This window comes from Leucoraja erinacea, chromosome 7 (genome assembly GCF_028641065.1).
Source record: "Leucoraja erinacea ecotype New England chromosome 7, Leri_hhj_1, whole genome shotgun sequence".
Lineage (NCBI taxonomy): Eukaryota > Metazoa > Chordata > Chondrichthyes > Rajiformes > Rajidae > Leucoraja > Leucoraja erinaceus.
Genome location: NC_073383.1, coordinates 46,987,623 through 47,006,275, shown reverse-complemented (window position 1 = coordinate 47,006,275; position 18,653 = coordinate 46,987,623). Strand labels below are relative to the sequence as shown.

At 42.9% G+C, this 18,653-nt stretch overlaps 1 protein-coding gene across 1 annotated transcript in view; it reads right to left on the bottom strand.

Annotated features, from left to right (window-relative positions):
• Positions 1 to 18,374, bottom strand: part of LOC129698964 (eIF5-mimic protein 2) — a 38,111-nt gene extending 19,737 nt beyond the window's left edge. Inside the window, exons 1-3 of the mRNA XM_055638495.1 lie at positions 18,221 to 18,374; positions 5,981 to 6,054; positions 3,680 to 3,856 (exon numbers count right to left, since the gene is read on the bottom strand). Coding sequence (XP_055494470.1) covers positions 3,680 to 3,856; positions 5,981 to 6,044 — 241 coding nt within the window. The 5' untranslated portion in view covers positions 6,045 to 6,054; positions 18,221 to 18,374. The remainder of the gene's footprint in view (positions 1 to 3,679; positions 3,857 to 5,980; positions 6,055 to 18,220) is intronic.
• Positions 18,375 to 18,653: the final 279 nt, after the last annotated feature.

Here is an 18,653-nt window from a genome sequence, read left to right as displayed (position 1 = left end):
AGAAATCAGATGCGGCATAAATAGGTAAAAGGAGTGAATGATACCTTCATCTATAGATCCTACAAGCAAAATAACTCTGACGAGGACAGGAACTTAGCTGGTCAGACGGCATCTGTGGAAGGAATGGACAGGCAATTTTTGGGGCCAGGACCTTTTTTCAGACTGATTGCGGTGGGGGAGAGAAAGCTGGAAGAGAGATGGGGTCAGAACAAAGCCCAGCACATACAGATTTTGATTGTCACTCATTCCATACATCTGCCAAAAGGAGACAAAAGGGCATCAGACAATGGGAGAAGAAGAAAGATGAAATGTAAAGCCAGAGGGAGTCAAAGGTGTCTTCAGTGTCATATGTCCCAAAATGGAACTATGAGATTCTTACTTGCAGCAGCACAACAGACATGTAAACATAGAAACTAGGTGCAGGAGTAGGCCATTCAGCCCTTAAAGCCTGCACCATGGCCGATCATCCAACTCGGTATCCTGTGCCTGCCTTCTCTCCATACCCCCTGATCACTTTAGCCACAAGGGCCACATCTAACTCCCTCTTAAATATAGCCAATGAACTGGCCTCAACGACTTTCTGTGGCAGAGAATTCCACAGATTCACCACTCTGTGTGAAAAGAAATTCTCACCTTGGTCCTAAAAGACTTCCCCTTATCCTTAAACTGTGACCCCTTGTTCTGGACTTCCCCAACATCAGGAACAATCTTCCTGCATCTAGCCTGTCCAACCCCTTAAGAATTTTGTAAGTTTCTATAAGATCCCCCGTCAATCTTCTAAATTGTAGCGAGTACAAGCCGAGTCTATCCAGTCTTTCTTCATATGAAAGTCCTGCCATCCCAGGAATCAGTCTGGTGAACTTCTCTGTACTCCCTCTATGGCAAGAATGTCTTTCCTCAGATTAGGAGACCAAAACTGTACGCAAGACTCCAGGTGTGGTCTCACCAAGACCCTGTACAACTGCAGTAGAACCACCCTGCTCCTATACTCAAATCCTTTTGCTATGAATGCTAACATACCATTCTCTTTCTTCACTGCCTGCTGCACCTGCATGCCTACTTTCAATGACTGGTGTACCATGACCCCCAGGTCTCGTTGCATCTCCCCTTTTCCTAATTGGCCACCATTCAGGTAATAGTCTACTTTCCTGTTTTTGCCACCAAAGTTGGATAACCTCACATTTATCCACATTATACTGTATCTGCCATGCATTGGCCCACTCACCCAGCCTATCCAAGTCATCTTGCAGCCTCCTAGCATCCTCCTCACAGCTAACACTGCCCCCCAAGCTTCATGTCATCCGCAAACTTGGAGATGTTGCATTCAATTCCCTCGTCCAAAACATTAATATATATTGTAAATAGCTGGGGTCCCAGCACTGAGCCTTGCGGTACCCCACTAGTCACTGCCTTCCATTCTAAAAAGGACCCGTTAACTCCATATAACCATATAACAATTACAGCACGGAAACAGGCCATCTCGGCCCTACAAGTCCGTGCCGAACAACTTTTTTCCCTTAGTCCCACCTGCCTGCACTCGTACTCCTACTCTTTGGTTCCTGTCTGCCAGCCAGTTCTCTATCCACATCAATACTGAACCCCCAATACCGTGTGCCTTAAGTTTGTATTCTAATCTCTTATGTGGGACCTTGTCGAAAGCCTTGTCGAAAGCCTTCTGAAAGTCCCAATATAACACATCCACTGGTTCTCCATTATCCACTTTACTAATTACATTCTCGAAAAATTCTATAAGATTCGACAGACATGATTTACCTTTCATAAATCCATGCTGACTTTGTCCAATGATTTCACCACTTTCCAAATGTGCTGCTATCCCATCTTTAATAACCGACTCTAGCAGTTTCCCCGCTACCGATGCTAGACTAACTGGTCTGTAATTCCCCGTTTTCTCTCCCCCTCCCTTTTTAAAAAGTGGGGTTACATTAGCCACCGGAACTACTCCAGAATATAAAGAGTTTTGAAAAATTATCACTAATGCATCCACTATTTCTGGGGCTATTTTAGGATTAGAGGGTTTAGGATTTAGGATTAGAGGGTTTAGAGCTACAAGAGGCTGGACAGACTTGGATTGTTTTCGCTAGAGGTTGAGGGGAGATATGATAGAAGTATATAAAATCTAAGCTATGTCATCAATAAAGTCTTTGAACCTTTATCTTGGTGTAAAAGGCTTCAGTTATTACCACAGCCATAACATGGTGTCTGAGTGTACGGACTCACTCCTTGATAAATTCTATTACATTTTAGTTTATTGTTTGTCAACTGTCTTGCAATGGCTTCTGCTCTCAGAAAACCAGAGATCTTGGTGTTTGATAATAATAATAATAATAACATATTTTATTGTCATTGCACGTCAGTGCCAGAAGATTTCACTATGAACTGGCTAGACTTAATGCGGCTGGTGTCTAGATTACTGCAGAATCCATCCATGACCATGAATGCCTCCTGCATAAATTCCGACAATTATGTGAGTTACGGACTAATGAGTATTGAGCGGTGCCAGAGACAGGGAGAGCCTGTAGAGTTATACATTAGTGCACTGAAGCATATCGTAAGGATGCGATTTCAGAGAAATATGTGACAGCCTAGTTCTGTAAAGGAGATGTGTGGGGCAAGTTTCTTTTGGTATCTGGAAAGTGGTGCCAATAAACAACAGGTGCAGGAGTGGGCCCTTCGAGCCAGCGTGATCATGGCTGATCATCCCCAATGGTAGTGGAAGCAAGTACAATATTGGCTTTCAGCAGCTTTTAGACAGGCACATGGATACGATGGGAATGGAAGAATATGGATTATGTGCAGGCAGATGAGATTAGTTTACCTTGACATGTTCAATGCAGCCATTTTAGGCTGAGGGGCTGTACTGTTCTATAGAAATATAGAAAATAGGTGCAGGAATAGGCCATTTGGCCCCTCAGCCAGCACCACCATTCTATATGATCATCCAAAATCAGTACCGCGTTCCAGCTTTTTGCCCCATATCCCTCGATTCTGTTAGCCTAGCCACAAGAACGGTATCTAACTCTCTCTTGAAAACATCCAGCAAAAGGCCTCTACTGCCTTATGTGGCAGAGAATTCCACAGATCCACAACTCTCTGGGTGAAGAAGTTTTTCCTCATCTCAATCCTAAATGGCCTACCCCGTATTCTTAAATTGTGACCCCTGGTTCTGGATTCCCCCAACATGGAGAACATTTTTCCTGTATCTAGCCTGTCCAATCCTTTAAGAATTTTATGTTTCTATAAGATCTCCTCTCATCCTTCTAAATTCCAGTAAAAGCCCAGTCCATCCATCATGTCAGTCCAGCCATCCCGGTATTAATCTGGTGAACCTATGCTGCACTCCCCCAATAGCAAGAATTTCCTTCCTCAAATTAGGAGACCAAAACTGCACACATCAAGGCCCTGTACAACTGCAGTGGGACCTCCTTGCTCCTATACTCGCTCTGTTGTAGCATTCATTATTCAAAATAAATTCATTAAGAAAATCCAGGAAATAATTAAGCATGGAAGAACTGGTACAGCACTGATTAGTTTACGTTGGAACAGATTTCTGGATTAAAGTCCTCCCAGCTACACAAAACATAATTAAATTTTGATCATCCTACATTGCTATAACAAACATCAAGAGCAGATTAAAAAGTCACATTGAGTGAAAACTTACCCAGCATCCCACCGGCAACCAGGATATCAAATAGAGTCTCAGCATAGCGACGATAGTCGAGCTTTGCTCCAGAAGCATCAAGAAACTTTGCTACAGCTTCCAAATCACTGCCATTTTCATTCAAACCTTGGATAATAGAATCTTGGAACTGAGTAGGCTCAAACTTCTCTTTTTCATCTGCATGTTAAGAAGCCCACTGTTAGCATAGAAAATATTTAGAATACAACTGCTCTTCATTGCTAGTAAAATGCTACTAAATCTTCAGAATTATGTTATTAAGACCTTAATTGTTTTACACCAAAAAACAAACAGCTGGTGATTTCATCTGGAATAACGCAGTGAAATATACCCAACTGCTACAGTAGTGCAACAAATGCCATTTGAGTTCCTACTGTCATCATTAGATCAGAAAAAATGTTTCAAAGTAAATATCACGGGCACTCCCCAGGTTAGACATGACTTACTGAAATTAACACTTCTCCCATATGTTCAAAGAAAGTTAAGATAGGAAAGTGAGAGAAATGCAAGCAAATGTTCCTTAACAAGACTGTACATGTTGCACTTGTTTAATTATGGTAGCATTATGTGAACATTATAGACTACTAGACCAAGTGGGACCCGTTGGCCCCCGTTCCCACCACACAATATTCCACCACTCACCCATACCCCCAACTTTGGAGGCACAGCTGACGTTTTTAAAATGGCAATAACTTGTAAAATGCAAGATCAATGTGAACGCATCTCACTCTCCCTCTTCAGCCCCCTATTCCCCTCCTCCATTATACTCCCTCTCCCCACCCTCCACCACTCTCCTGCTACCTCCTCACCCCCTCCATTACCTCACCACCCCTCTTCCTACCCCTATCATCAATTCCCCCTCATCCGCCAGCACTCTCTCCCCCTCCCTCTTCTTTCCTCTCTCCTCCCCTTTTCCCTATCCTCAGTCACTCCCTCCCTCCATAACCCCTCCCCTCCCTACCCCCATCCTCTCCCTCTATCCCCCTCTCCTCACCTCCCCCACTCCACTTTTCCCCTCCGTCTAACCCCCCCACTCTCCCTCCTCACCTCCCCAGGATCGAGGTAAACCACTGCCGGCCCCGGTTTCTTCACCACATAGGCCATGAAGCTGTACTTGAAACGGGGGCTGTGGGGGAACTTGGGGAGGGAGAGGCCTAGGCGGTCGGAGCCAATCAATCGACCCCCCCCCCCCCCCCCCAATTGGTCGTCAAGCGGGAGGTCGGAGCCAATCAATGGAGCTACAGAGCCAATCAGGACACACCAGACCCCACGTGGGAGGGTGGTGGTAGAGCATATCAAATGCCGATCTCCAAAAGGCAACAATGTAGGTGTTAATGAAAACAGAAGAATTTGAATAAAACGGATTGATTTTTCAAGAATAAAATCAATGTCAAGGAAAATCGCAACTTTAAAAAAAAAAAGAGATTCGGGATCCCATTGTGACCTCATTGTGAAGTGGAAAAGTGGTTTTTGTAAAGTTAAAAAAGTTAATAAGGTAAAATATCAATCTGAACGAAACCCGTTTCATTTACATCACAGGACAATGGCAAGGTGGGCCAAAAATTGTGGCTCTATCGTGAACTGTTCTGGCGTAGTTTCTCGAACTCCCGCATACAAACAAGATGAGAGTTTTAGATAGAAATAGATCTCTCTCTCTCTCTCTCTCTCTGGAGAGAAGGAATGGGTGACGTTTCGGGTCAAGACCCTTTCTTCAGACACTATAGTATATATAGTCAAGTCTAATGAATGGATACTATTCAATAATATGCATCAATTTTATTCTGATATAGCATCTAGTTCCCAATTCTACTTTGAGGGTGAATCTTTGGGTATGGATTTATTAATGTATTTAATGCATTAAAGAACAGATTGACAGCCATATAGTGATTTTTATTTTTGTATAATACAGCATTTTTGTAGGATTCAGATAAATCAAATTTCTGCACTTCCCAGTCCAATTTGTACTCGTTGAGCTGCACCAACTTATGAAAAAACAAAATCAGCAATAGTTATACCTAACTTAGTTAAACTCGTGGAAATGGGCATTTCACTACCCTATCCTTATTACTCACCTACACACTAGGGACAATTTATAATGGCTGTTTAGTTTATCAACCAAAAGGTGTTTTTAAATGATGGAAGGAAACTAATGCAGAGGAATCCGACTCCCAGGGAGAACACAAGCAAAGAAACCAGGATTAAACAGAGGTGGCTGGAGCCAACAGGGAGCAATTTTATTGCTTGCACTACTGTGCTGTTTTAAATTTATCTTCAGAAACTTACCTCTTTTCCTAGTTTTAAAACGCTGGCCAGTTAGCGTTGGCTTCTGCTGCTTTGGATTATTCATAAAAGACACCCTGTCAAGAGAGCAAAAAGTTTATATAATCCTCTTCTGTCCGAACCAGTTGAGAAAATTCATTGATTTATGATGCGTAAGTTTTACAACAAGCTAGAATATAGAACACAATAATGAAACTTCAACATTTCAACCAGGGCTGTTGGGAGTGTGTATAGGGAATAAGAAAACTGAGCTGGGCCTGGGTTTAATGTATGCAGAAGCCTTTCATGGAGTCAGGTAACCCTTCTGCCCCGTTAGTCGCATTACCAAAGCACCCAATGTTAGATTGGAAGTAGATGGATGAAAAACACTCTATTGCTAGACCTGCAGTTCACAAGTAATTGTGTGCTACCAAGTCAAATCACACTTCTCAGTAGTACAACCATGCATAAGTAAAATGCAGATTGTAATGGATAATCGAAGATCCACTTCTGGATCAGCATTTAAAGAGTCACCACGTACCAGTGCTACCATGCAACGTTGAAATTCCAAGTTTCAGAAAATTCAGATTTTGCCCCAAGGTAGCTGCTTATATACTCACTTCATGGTCCAATGACCTGGTGGCCCAAATGTCCTACAGCATTACCAATTGAGTGCGTTTCAAACAGCAAAGCAGGTACAAACCAACAGCCACCTTCTGCTAATTCTTACTAATTTCTCTTTGAAGGCACCAGAGGAGGGTGAAGTACAAAAAAAGCAGATGTAAACAAGTGATAGCAATAAAGAATACCGGTTCTGTTGATCGATACAAAACTAGTTGGCACAGTTGATGTTTATGGATACGAAAGGGTACAAACGATTTACCAGTATTATTGGAGATTACAGATAACAATAGCAATATATAGTAGAAAAGTTGGAATTATTCTCTAAAAGGAGCTAAAAATTGAATGAGCAGTTCAAATTAAAAGCTTCCAGTAAATTGAATCAAAGATAGAACATGGGAACGGGCTTTTCAGCCTACCAAATCCTGACCAACCACTCGTGTTTACATTGATCTTACCCATTTTATTCATCCTTCATTCCCATCAACTCCAATATTGTACCATTTACGTACACATTAGGGATCAGTTGCAGTGGCCAATTAGCCTATCAACCTGCACAATTTTGCAATGAGAGTAGAAATCAAGAGCATGTCAAAGGCTACATTCAAAGAACATGCAAATTTTAGACCGTACTAGAACCCAGGAATGAATCTGGTCCAAGGAACTGCAATGCAGCAGGTCGACTAGCTTTATCAGACCATTTACTTGCAATAGGTGATTGAAAAGCGATCCAATAATGGAATCGATAACCAGTAGGCAAATTAAAACAGAAGGTAAAGGATTTGAAATGATCCGACAAGGAAATAGAATCAATGCTAGCTTTCAGGAAGAAACTGAATAATTAATCAAAAAAGTGATAAGAATTGAGAGATAGACTGCTCTTTAATAGTTAGCACAAGCCAAAACAGTAGAGGCGGTATGGGCTTGCACTTCATAGCCGATGTTTAAAAAATTATTCAACAACGGCATCTGGGAGTGTAGCAGCAGATCTTTATATCTTTCAAGAGATTACTCCCTCCAGCCACGGTGAACTGCATGATTAAGGAGAATGTCGTTATACGCATGTGAGCTTTCCGTCAGAGACCTTCAGAGCTTCTTCACAGATAAATCTTCATAAATCTTTTGATTAATAGATTCTTTATTGTTGATGAAAAACAATAAGGTATACATCCAACCTTCTTCTGACTCGGACACTACAATCTTCATCGAACTTCAGCATATCGCTTTAAAGGTTAGAAAACTCCTCGTGTCCCTGTTACACTCCGCATGGTCAAAGGGTATGCCTTCCCCATGCTGGTCTAAAATGGAACTAAAAACGAAGCTTCTGCGCAAGAAACTTAGCTCCAAACACTCATTAAATTACGTCATAAATCCCACCCACAATATAACGGGCAGTCTAAAATTGAAAGATGCCATAATTAATGATACACAAAACAAGCCAAATGGCCACTACATACCAACCCCTAATTGTTCAGAATATATAGGAATTATTAATAAACATCAAAAAAGCAGCCATGAAGGCTTGACATATATCAAAAAAATTTTTTTAAAAAGAAATCAGGGAATTGAACCCCGGTCTGGCTCCCCGTTGGGGAATTGAACCCCGGTCTCCCGCATGACAGGTGGGGATAGTAACCACTATACTAACAAGGAAGAAATAGCATGCACTATATATCCGCAATCAGAATTCTTCATCGACTCTTCCATCTTCACTTTCGCCTTCTAGAAGCAAGCTTAATTTGATTAACTTTAGTAAAACACTGGTTTTAGTTTAAAGTTGTACCGAGCGCACCAAACCCTTAAAATCAGGCATGATACCCAATATATAGTCCAAAACATCATCGTTCAAACATCTTCCTCCATGTCCAATGGATGCGTTGTAACAGTAATGTTGAAGTGTGAAAATCGTTCAAAAGAATAACAGGATTTTTACCAATAAAGTTCACCGTTAGGTTTGATTTAATTTCCAGATCATTAACAGAGATTTCAAATCCCAGCTCAAGCTTTGGCCAATCTCGGTCACACTTACAGAGAGATTTTAGTTCATTGATCCATCTCTTATCGCTTAAGAAGCAGTTCGCTGTCAGTTCTCTGGAAACTTTATGTGTAGGATTTTCTTCTGTGTCAACATATTTCAATTGTGCAACATTAGTAACTCCCAATGCTCTTTCCATTGGCAGATTGTCTGTCCAAATCCAACTCTCTGGTAGTTTTGGCTCTATCATCTGGTGGAATGCTTTCACAATTGTCGCTTATCCGCTTGGAAAGTGGAAATCCTCCCTTATTGCAAAGGGAAGTCAGATGGTCTTCTGGATGGTCTCTTCTTCAGCTTTCTGCTCAGTAGACGTGGATTTTAAGCAATCATCCATGTTGAAATTATTCTTAAAAGAGATTCTTACTTCATGAAATTTCGTATTCTCGCTAAACTTGCGTTTCAAAGTCTGGTGGCTTTGCTCTGCCAAACACCGATTATTTGGCAGACTAACACTTTCTTGTTTGAAAGTTAAGTCCAGACAATAGTGTCCGTCAATCTTTACTGAGTAGTTCATAATATCCACGAACTTCAACTCTTCATTTGACATCTCTTCAGATTCCTTATTGATACTTTCATTAAAGTCATGATGGTATTGCTTCATCGCCAGCTTTTCAAATTTATCAGTAGACATTTGATTAACAGCAATGGCAGGATAGTTCTTCTGATTCTCGTTTTCGTTGTTCCTTTTCAAGGAGCCATAGCTAAGTCAGGTTTTTGTAGCATACGGTCCATCACCTTGACTCCTAACAATCTGTATTGGTTCCAATGCCTTCAAAACATTTGGATAAGTAGATCAACACTAGAATTTATTTCAGATATCTTGATATCCTGCAGGTAAGGCCATTGTTTCAACGCTTCATGTCTTAGTATATTTTGACGACCAACAGGAATAGTTCCATGTGTAAACACTTCAGATATTGGTTGAAAGTTTCATGTACGAGGGTCCACGAGGTGGTGACGAAAGACCAATTAGACAAGTTAAACTCACTGAGAAATACCGAGTTCTAGTTCTGAAGGAAACCGAGAAGGAAAGAAACAAGTTGTGGAAGAAGATAAGGAGGCTGTTTAATAGTTTGAATGAACTAATGGAATCAGATGACAAGCTGGACAACGTGGAAAATCATTTTTACCCTACATTGATAAACACAATACCAGCTAGTCACAAATAAATTGCAAGCCATAGGAACAGAAACCCAACCTGTGACATGTTCCAATAAATCTTTTGTTGATGGAAGTCAGTATTGGTCCTCCCTTATTACCTATCTACATTGGCCCAGATTGCTGGGCCATCCAAGCGAGTTGGATGATCAGCCATGATCATATTGAATGGTGGTGCAGGCTCGAAGGGCCGAATGGCCTACTCCTGCACCTATTTTCTATGTTTCTATGTGAGCTGTTACAGATGCAATTAAATAGTCCCATCCGTCACAACCAGCCATATTTCTGACAGTCACACAAAATAGGCAAAGATAGTCATGCTCGGGACACTCCACGGACAGTTCCTTCAGAAGTTCGCACTTTAATTCCGCAAGTTTTTTTTAGATAACATATACCCATGCCCCATGAAGTCTTCCAAAACTCATCCCTTTTGTCTTATTTGAACAAAAGCTATAGGAGAGCAGTCCTGATAAAACTCAAACTGAGCATTCAGAAATTACAAGTATTGGGCCTGTCCCATTTGGGCGACTGCAGGAGACAATGCAGTCGCCACATGTTCGCAGGTGGTTGCCGGGGAATTGCCTTCATGGTCGTGAGGAGTTCCCGCATTCCAGGAATTAGTCGCGGCTAATTATGGTCGCCGTGAATGTTTCAACGTTGAAAAATTAGCGACGACTAGAATGAAGCCGCCATGGAGAGTAGCGAGGATTCCCGAGCCATAGGTGGGTCGGCAGGAGGTCCTAGTGGGTTGCCAGGATGTCAAAGGTTCTCGCAGGTTGGAGCTGGTGCTGACCGGTGAATTTAATTGGCTCATTGGGGGAAAAAAACAAACAAAAAGTAGGTTTCAGAACCAAGGATAACCGACCGGTAATGTTAAATGTCCGCCGAGCTTCACCGCCGTGTATCTCTGGCTTCTTAAAAGTCTCCACTCCTTCTTCCCCCTTCTTTTAAAGGACTTACCGTACACTGGTTTAGCCGTCTTGTAACAGCGCCAACCTTCGTGTGCGTGCGTGTGTGTCAATTGAGCAGTCATAGAAACATAGAAATTAGGTGCAGGAGTAGGCCATTCGGCCCTTCGAGCCTGCACCGCCATTTAATATGATCATGGCTGATCATCCAACTCAGTATCCCGTACCTGCCTTCTCTCCATACCCTCTGATCCCCTTGGCCACAAGGGCCACATCTAACTCCCTCTTAAATATAGCCAATGAACTGGCCTCAACTACCCTCTGTGGCAGATAGTTCCAGAGATTCACCACTCTCTGTGTGAAAAAAGTTCTCCTCATCTCGGTTTTAAAGGATTTCCCCCTTATCCTTAAGCTGTGACCCCTTGTCCTGGACTTCCCCAACATCGGGAACAATCTTCCTGCATCTAGCCTGTCCAACCCCTTAAGAATTTTGTAAGTTTCTATAAGATCCTCTCTCAATCTCCTAAATTCTAGAGAGTACAAACCAAGTCTATCCAGTCTTTCTTCATAAGACAGTCCTGACATCCCAGGAATCAGTCTGGTGAACCTTCTCTGCACTCCCTCTATGGCAATAATGTCCTTCCTCAGATTTGGAGACCAAAACTGCACGCAATACTCCAGGTGTGGTCTCACCAAGACCCTATACAACTGCAGTAGAACCTCCCTGCTCCTATACTCAAATCCTCTTGCTATGAAAGCCAACATGCCATTCGCTTTCTTTACTGCCTGCTGCACCTGCATGCCTACCTTCAATGACTGGTGTACCATGACACCCAGGTCTCGCTGCATCTCCCCCTTTCCCAATCGGCCACCGTTTAGATAATAATCTGCTTTCCCGTTTTTGCCACCAAAATGGATAACCTCACATTTATCCACATTAAACTGCATCTGCCAAACATTTGCCCACTCACCCAGCCTATCCAAGTCACCTTGCAGTCTCCTAGCATCCTCCTCACACCTAACACTGCCCCCCAGCTTAGTGTCATCCGCAAACTTCGAGATATTGCCTTCAATTCCCTCATCCAGATCATTAATATATATTGTAAATAGCTGGGGTCCCAGTACTGAGCCTTGCTGTACCCCACTAGTCACTGCCTGCCATTGTGAAAAGGACCCGTTTACTCCTACTCTTTGCTTCCTGTTTGCCAGCCAGTTCTCTATCCACATCAATACTGAACCCCCAATGCCATGTGCTTTAAGTTTGTATACTAATCTCTTATGTGGGACCTTGTCGAGAGTCAATTTATCCTGTCCAGTTTAGACTGACCGAATTGGCTGTAATACACTGCAAGGTAACAAACTCACGAACTCTGCAATGTGACATTGCATTTGTTTCAATTAAGAAAACAACACGGTGGTATAGAATAGCCAGATGCCTGATGAGGGTGAGGAAATATTATACAAATAGAACCGCTTGGATAGTGACTTTTATATAAGCTAGGTAATTTGCAAAAGAAAAGCTAAAAGCTTTCCTGAACCGAAATAAAGTGCAAACAGACACATACACACAGGCAAAGATGAGTCAAGGCATGGAGGCCTGAACCAGAACCTGCTTAGCTTAGGTTATTGTTTGGGGCAATTATAACACTGGAGGAAATTGTATTTGATATGGCTTTGTGTTGAAGATTCGGAAGCTGAATAAGGGGCCTCTTCTTAGGCCATCTGCTCTGTCTCTATGGTACATTTTTGAGCTCTGAATGTGACATAAAGGTGAAGAGTTATGGCTTGTTTTGCTAGGTTTGAGAGAATTCAAGGCTGAGAGATGATAGACTGCAGTTAGCTTTGGCTGTGTACAATTATAATGTGTGATAAGGAATAAGATGCAAGTGAAAGAATAGTTGCTTTGAGAAATAATTAGATTGAGGGAGTAGTTTATAGAAGGTTGAAGCAGATGGAATTCTGACGTAATGGTCTGAGATGTAGTCTCTTGTGTTCTGCCTGGTACATGAGATTGGAAATCCTACTTCCCGATAACAGGAAAGGCACCAAACTCATATTAAGTAAATTGACAGATTTACGACCCATGTATCTTTGGATGGGAGATGGAAATGTGTGTTTTGAACTTAGAAACTGTAATTCAGCAAACTTATATAATTAATGTTTTAAAGACATAGGTAATGGTATTTCAAAATGTGTAAAATTATAGTAACACCAATTATGAAATGTATTGGCTTAATAGAAAGGTACACTTTAGACTTATAGAAATTGTTTAGATTTATAGAAATATATTTTCTCTTGGTATAGACAGTGTGTATGACTTGTGTGATCATTGTGTTATATACGTATCTTGTATTTTGAGGAATGGTCTTTCATAAGAGCCTACTGGGGTTTTGCTGTGTTGAAATAAAATAATTCTAAAACAGTTATAAAGCACAGGCAAACAAAGGCTGTAATGAGGCCAGGGAAGGGGGATCATGTGACTGATGTTGTAAATCACCAGAAGGACTCAGATGATTGGTTACTAGCTTGTCATACCCTCTGTATCTAAAATGTCTAATACCTATATAAATGCCATGAGTTTGTATCAAAGTTACTCCTCTCTGGACCCGCCCCAGAGCATCAGCTCTGTGTTGGAAGGTTCAAGAGACTAGTCTCAGCTGAATAAAGAATTGATTTTAACAGCAACAAGTGTTTGAGTCAAGTTGACTTTAGATTGAAAGAACTCAGTTTAACAAGGGCTTTAGTTACAAGTTTCAAAGAATAAGTTTTGCCTTTTTACCTTTTTCATTTCATCTTCAAGTTACTTCTACACAATGCAAATTACTCAAAGGTGTATTTTAAGCCTTTGCCGTGACAGCAAATACACAAATCTGAAATAAAAATTCCACCTCCGAAACTTGATCATAAACATCCATACCTCCACTCCAGAGCAGCAAGAGAGAAATAAACTGCAATTGCAGGGTATAACTAATTAAGACCAGCTGGGCAATTATGAAGCCCTTACACCAACTTGCAATAGCCAATGCTAATTTTAGCTAAAACATTGCCTTCGCTATCACCAACTCTATTCTCTCGCACATTGGCCAAAGTGTTGTTTCTTGGAGCATGATAATCAAGGACAAATTCACAAGGGAACAAAGTACAACCAATGAAAAGAGGTAATGTGCATATTAACTCCCTTTTAATTACATACATGTTCCTACCCACTTACCCTCTCCAATCACCCCTCTGCCCATTTGGTAACCCACCAGCGAGGGAGGTTCTGCTGGAGTCTAAAAGGCTGACCATTATCATGCTCCAACTGTGACACATCCTCAGAGGAAAATTAGGCCACCATCTGCAAGAGTTACTGATTCATCGCCTCTGACAATCTTCCCTCCAGTTTCTAACCTTATCATTCCCCATCCGTATATTGCCCATTCCTAGCACCGTTTCCAAAATCCAAACAGGACTGCCTGGCAGACCCATTGTTTCTGCCTGCCCCAAAGAACACACCTTGATTCCACCCTATTCCCCGTTGTCCAGTCCCTTGCAACCCAAATCCTACATCTCGTACACCCTTTAATTCAAAAACCTTTAATTCCTAGGCCCCTATTGCCCCATCTTTACCATAGATGTTCAATCCTTTTATACCTCCAGTCCCTCACCAGGAAGGTCAAGACCATAGTTCTTCCTGGAACAGAAACCCAGCCAGTTTCCCCCTGCCGACACTCTCCTCTGCCTGGCAGAACTTGCATGGGCTCCAACTATGTGTCTTTTTATTGGTCATGAAGAACAACCCTTGTTCCAAATGCACCCCCACCACCACAACTCTTTTTTGCTACATCAATTACTTCAACAGGTCTGCCTCCTGTATCTGTGCAGAACTCGTTGTTTTAATTAACTTTACCACTAACTTTCACCCTGCATTCAAATTCACTTGGACCGCTTAACACCTCTCCCCTTTCGTGACCCGTTTCCATCACAGGGGACAGATTGTCAACAGGCATCTACTATAAACCCATCATCTCCCAGTTATCTGGATTATTCCACCTCCCACCCTAGCTCTTGGAAATGCACTATCCCTACTCTTAAGTTCTCCCTCAGCCACATACGTTCCCAAGATCAGGCTTTCCATTCCAGGATATGAGGCATGCTCTTTCTCTAGTAAACGTGGTTTCCCTTCTGCTGTCATAGTTGGATCCCTCACCCGCATCTTCCACAGTTCTGCTCCGACTCCACAGCTCCCACCCAGATGAAACATGGATAGAGTTCCCCTTATCCTCACCTTTGCTGATCTCTTCCCACCTAAACCACCCCATCCCCAGGTACTTTCCCCATCAACGATAGGAGATGTAACAGCAGTCCCCATACCACCTTACTCACATCTATCCAAGCACCACAGCAGCCCTTCCAGGTAAGACAGTACTTCACATGCTCCTCCTCTAACCAAGCATAGACCAGGCAACCTTTGAATACTTGTGCTCAATCTACCATGGCATGCTAGATCTCCTGGTTGCTAACTATTTTAGCATTCCCATACTGATCTCTATGTTTTGGGCCTCCTTCATTGAGAGGCCACACAAACTGGAGGAACAGCACTTCATATTCTGCATGGGTAGCTTACAACATAAGTGTGAACATTGAATTCTCCAATTTTAGGTTACTCCCCTCCCATCCCTACCCCATGGCCCAATTTGAGTCGCACCAATTTCTCTACTTCAATCCTCCCCCACCCCTCTTATATTCCTTCCTTTGGCTTCCTAATTTTAACCTCTCCTTAACCTACATTTATTGTCTTTGGCAAATGATTGCACAAAGGTAATCAAAAGCCCTCCCATCCTTCTCTGTATCAACCTTTCACTTGCCAAACATTGTCCTTTCCCCACTTATTTTCCAGCTTGCTTCCTCCCCCACCAGTGTGAACAAGGGTCCAGACATCACCCATTTGTGTTCACCTGTGATGCTGACCGACCCAGAGTTACCCGAGCACTGCGCCTTTTGTTTTGGTAAACCAGTATCTGCTGTTCCCTCAACACTAAATTGAAAACAAGGAAATACAGAAGTGTAAGGGTTGGTGTTGGCAAGAGGACTGGGGTTTTAAGGAACCCGTCTTAATAGGCCAAAAAGCTAGAACATTTATAAATAGGAAGATGGCTGTGGTGGGTGTTTGTTTTTCAGATAGTACCAGGCCCGCCAAGTTACTTCAGCACTATGTGTCCCCTCGATAACAAGCCTAGTGAATAATAACAAAGAAATTATATTTATGTTAAATCTATTTTTTTCTGCATCAGTTTTCACCACGGAAGATAGTGCAAATAACCTGATGATAGATGGAATAAATTTCCAATTACATGGAGAAATGTGTAAAAACCCCAATCAAAGATTAGTATTAGAGAAACTCACAGGACAAAAGACAGACAAATCAGCTGGACCAGATGGCCTTCATTCAAGAATTTGAGGATTTAAAAATCTGCTTTATAATCTCAGATTTCAAGTTACACTCCATCTAACCACAACCCCTCCCAAAATATCCTTTTGCAGGCACTACTTTCCTCCAACACATAATTCAACTTTACAGCAGCAAACGTGGATATACTACACTTATCCAATGCATTACAATATACAGCTAATACAATCACATTTGAAATTACTATAATCAAGAACCTTCATGACATAAACATTCCAAATCTTGTCAAGTTTTTTGTTGCCCAAACTAAGACGAACAGATGGTGAAAACAAACAATAGAGAAGGTTAATAAGGTTGGGCTCACACAGTAAAATAAAAAAATAATTATTGAAGTGAAGTTCATCACCCCATGACAAAAGCTCAAAATCTGCCAGCTAACTAGACTACCATAGAAAACAGCTGTATTCCAAAATGACAGGGCGTACTCAAGAGAAATGTAGACATTTCTATGAAAATGTCAAAGCAGATTACTTCTTATTTTTCTTTAGGCAAACACCTTTCGGTATTTAAAAACAATTAGATGATAATCCAAAATTTAAAAAATGGTGGATTTACCAGCCTTTAATTTAAATATCCCTATTGCTTCCAGGAAGATTCTTACTTTACAATGTTTGAGGAAATTCAAACTATTTCTCAAGTTAAGGCAGCCACGAAATCACTCTTTAATTTGCATTGTGTTCAAGAAGGAACTGCAGATGCTGGAAAATCGAAGGTACACAAAAATGCTGGAGAAACTCAGCGGGTGCAGCATCTATGGAGCGAAGGAAATAGGTGACGTTTCGGGCCGAAACCCTTCTTCAGACTGAATTTGCACTATTCATTTCTTCGGTGGGGTACGTGGCACTAGGTCCATTAAAATCCCCCATAAAGCTAAATCTTCAAGTAATTGAATCGGTTCCAAACATAACAGCCGACAAATTACTCTCAATTGGCGCAGCGTGGTCTAACAATATTAAGAGTGGTAACTCCTAAGTTATGTCCCAGATCAGCGGTTGTACACTTCATTTACTAGAGCCTTAAAATGACTTTCTTGGCAATTAAGCAAGTAAATTATAAAATCTGCGCTGCGCAATGCCCGAGATCCATTTGGTGACCTGCGAGACACAAGAAACTGCAAACGATGGAACAAAGAGCTGGAGAAAATCAGGCAGCATCTGGGAAGGGAATAGACAGCCGACGATTCCGGTCCCAACGCTTCTTCGGACTCAGGGATCCCGAACCGAAACACCGCTTGTCCATTTCCCTCCTTAGATACTGCCTGACCCGCTCAGTTCCTCCTACTATTTGGTGTTCAACTGTCTGGAGATTTTACACCACCGCGGCCGCCTCATTTCCTGCCAAATAGCTTTTTCCCGCACGCTACTTGTGTGGACTGTGGAGCAAGAGGAAAGCCCGCCTCCTTCGCCAGCGAGTGTGGCCGGCGAAATCCAGGTGCGGTAATGGCGGAGGCACGTGTACAACGTGGAGATAAACAGTGGCCCCCGGGACCGTTTTAAAACCAAACACACCGACTGCCCGTCGCCCTCGAAAATCACGGAAAAACAGTGCGATGCGAACAGTAGGGCGAAGCGGCTCGAGAAGCTGGCGACCCAAGGATGGCCTCGTACTTTTCACTACCTCCCCCCCCTCCTTACCGTTCACCCTCACTCACGGCCCGTTCTTTCCTACATTATCTATCCTTCCTCTTTTGCCAGGTGGCCGCCCCATCTTCCCACACCAGCCCCCCCCCCCCCCCCCCCCTCACAGCCGTCCCTCCAATCCGGCTTAAACAGGAACAAACCGGACTGTTTTCAAACGCGCCCGTCGATCCAACCGACGCCAGGAGCAGCGCGAGGGCGGGTCGCCCGCGCCCCGGTCAACGGTTCCTCCACCACCTTCCCCGATCCCGCTATTCCCTCCTCATCCCGCGGCTCCCCCTCCAACACCACCCCGCTACTCCCTTCCCCATATCGCGGCTGCCCCACCACCCCATCTCCTCTCGCGGCTCTCCGTATTCACCCTCGCTCGGGCGACAGAGGCGACCACCGATCCCACTCAATTTAACTGTAATTTCACCGATGAACCGGGAGGGAGAATGGATTTGAGACACTCACCGAGATAAATACAGCTGTATAAGTCAGTGTCGGACTAAAGGAGTTAACTAACGTACAAATGGTGTCCTACAATGGGAGCCTGGGGGGGGCAGTGCGCATGCACGGTCTTTGTACGGCCAGGACGCTTCCACTCGCATCCCTGCGCAGGGGGGGGCGCTGACGTCACTGGACCAGCCCGGCGGGATGAAGGGACGCCGGTTCCTTCAGGTGAGGTTGTGAGGAATATTGCAAAATGCCGCGATATGATGGAAAGCAGGCGGGTTTTATTTCGTTCGGATGGATATTTTTTTTATCCGGAGTGAATTTTTTCGCATTTTGATCACTTGATTTTGTTTTGGCCTGCCTTTCCTTTTGCTTTCTCCCCCTTTCTGATTCAGGCATTTGGCGCCGCCCTGAGCAGGCTGACGTCATTGCACGCAGCCTGACTGTTGAC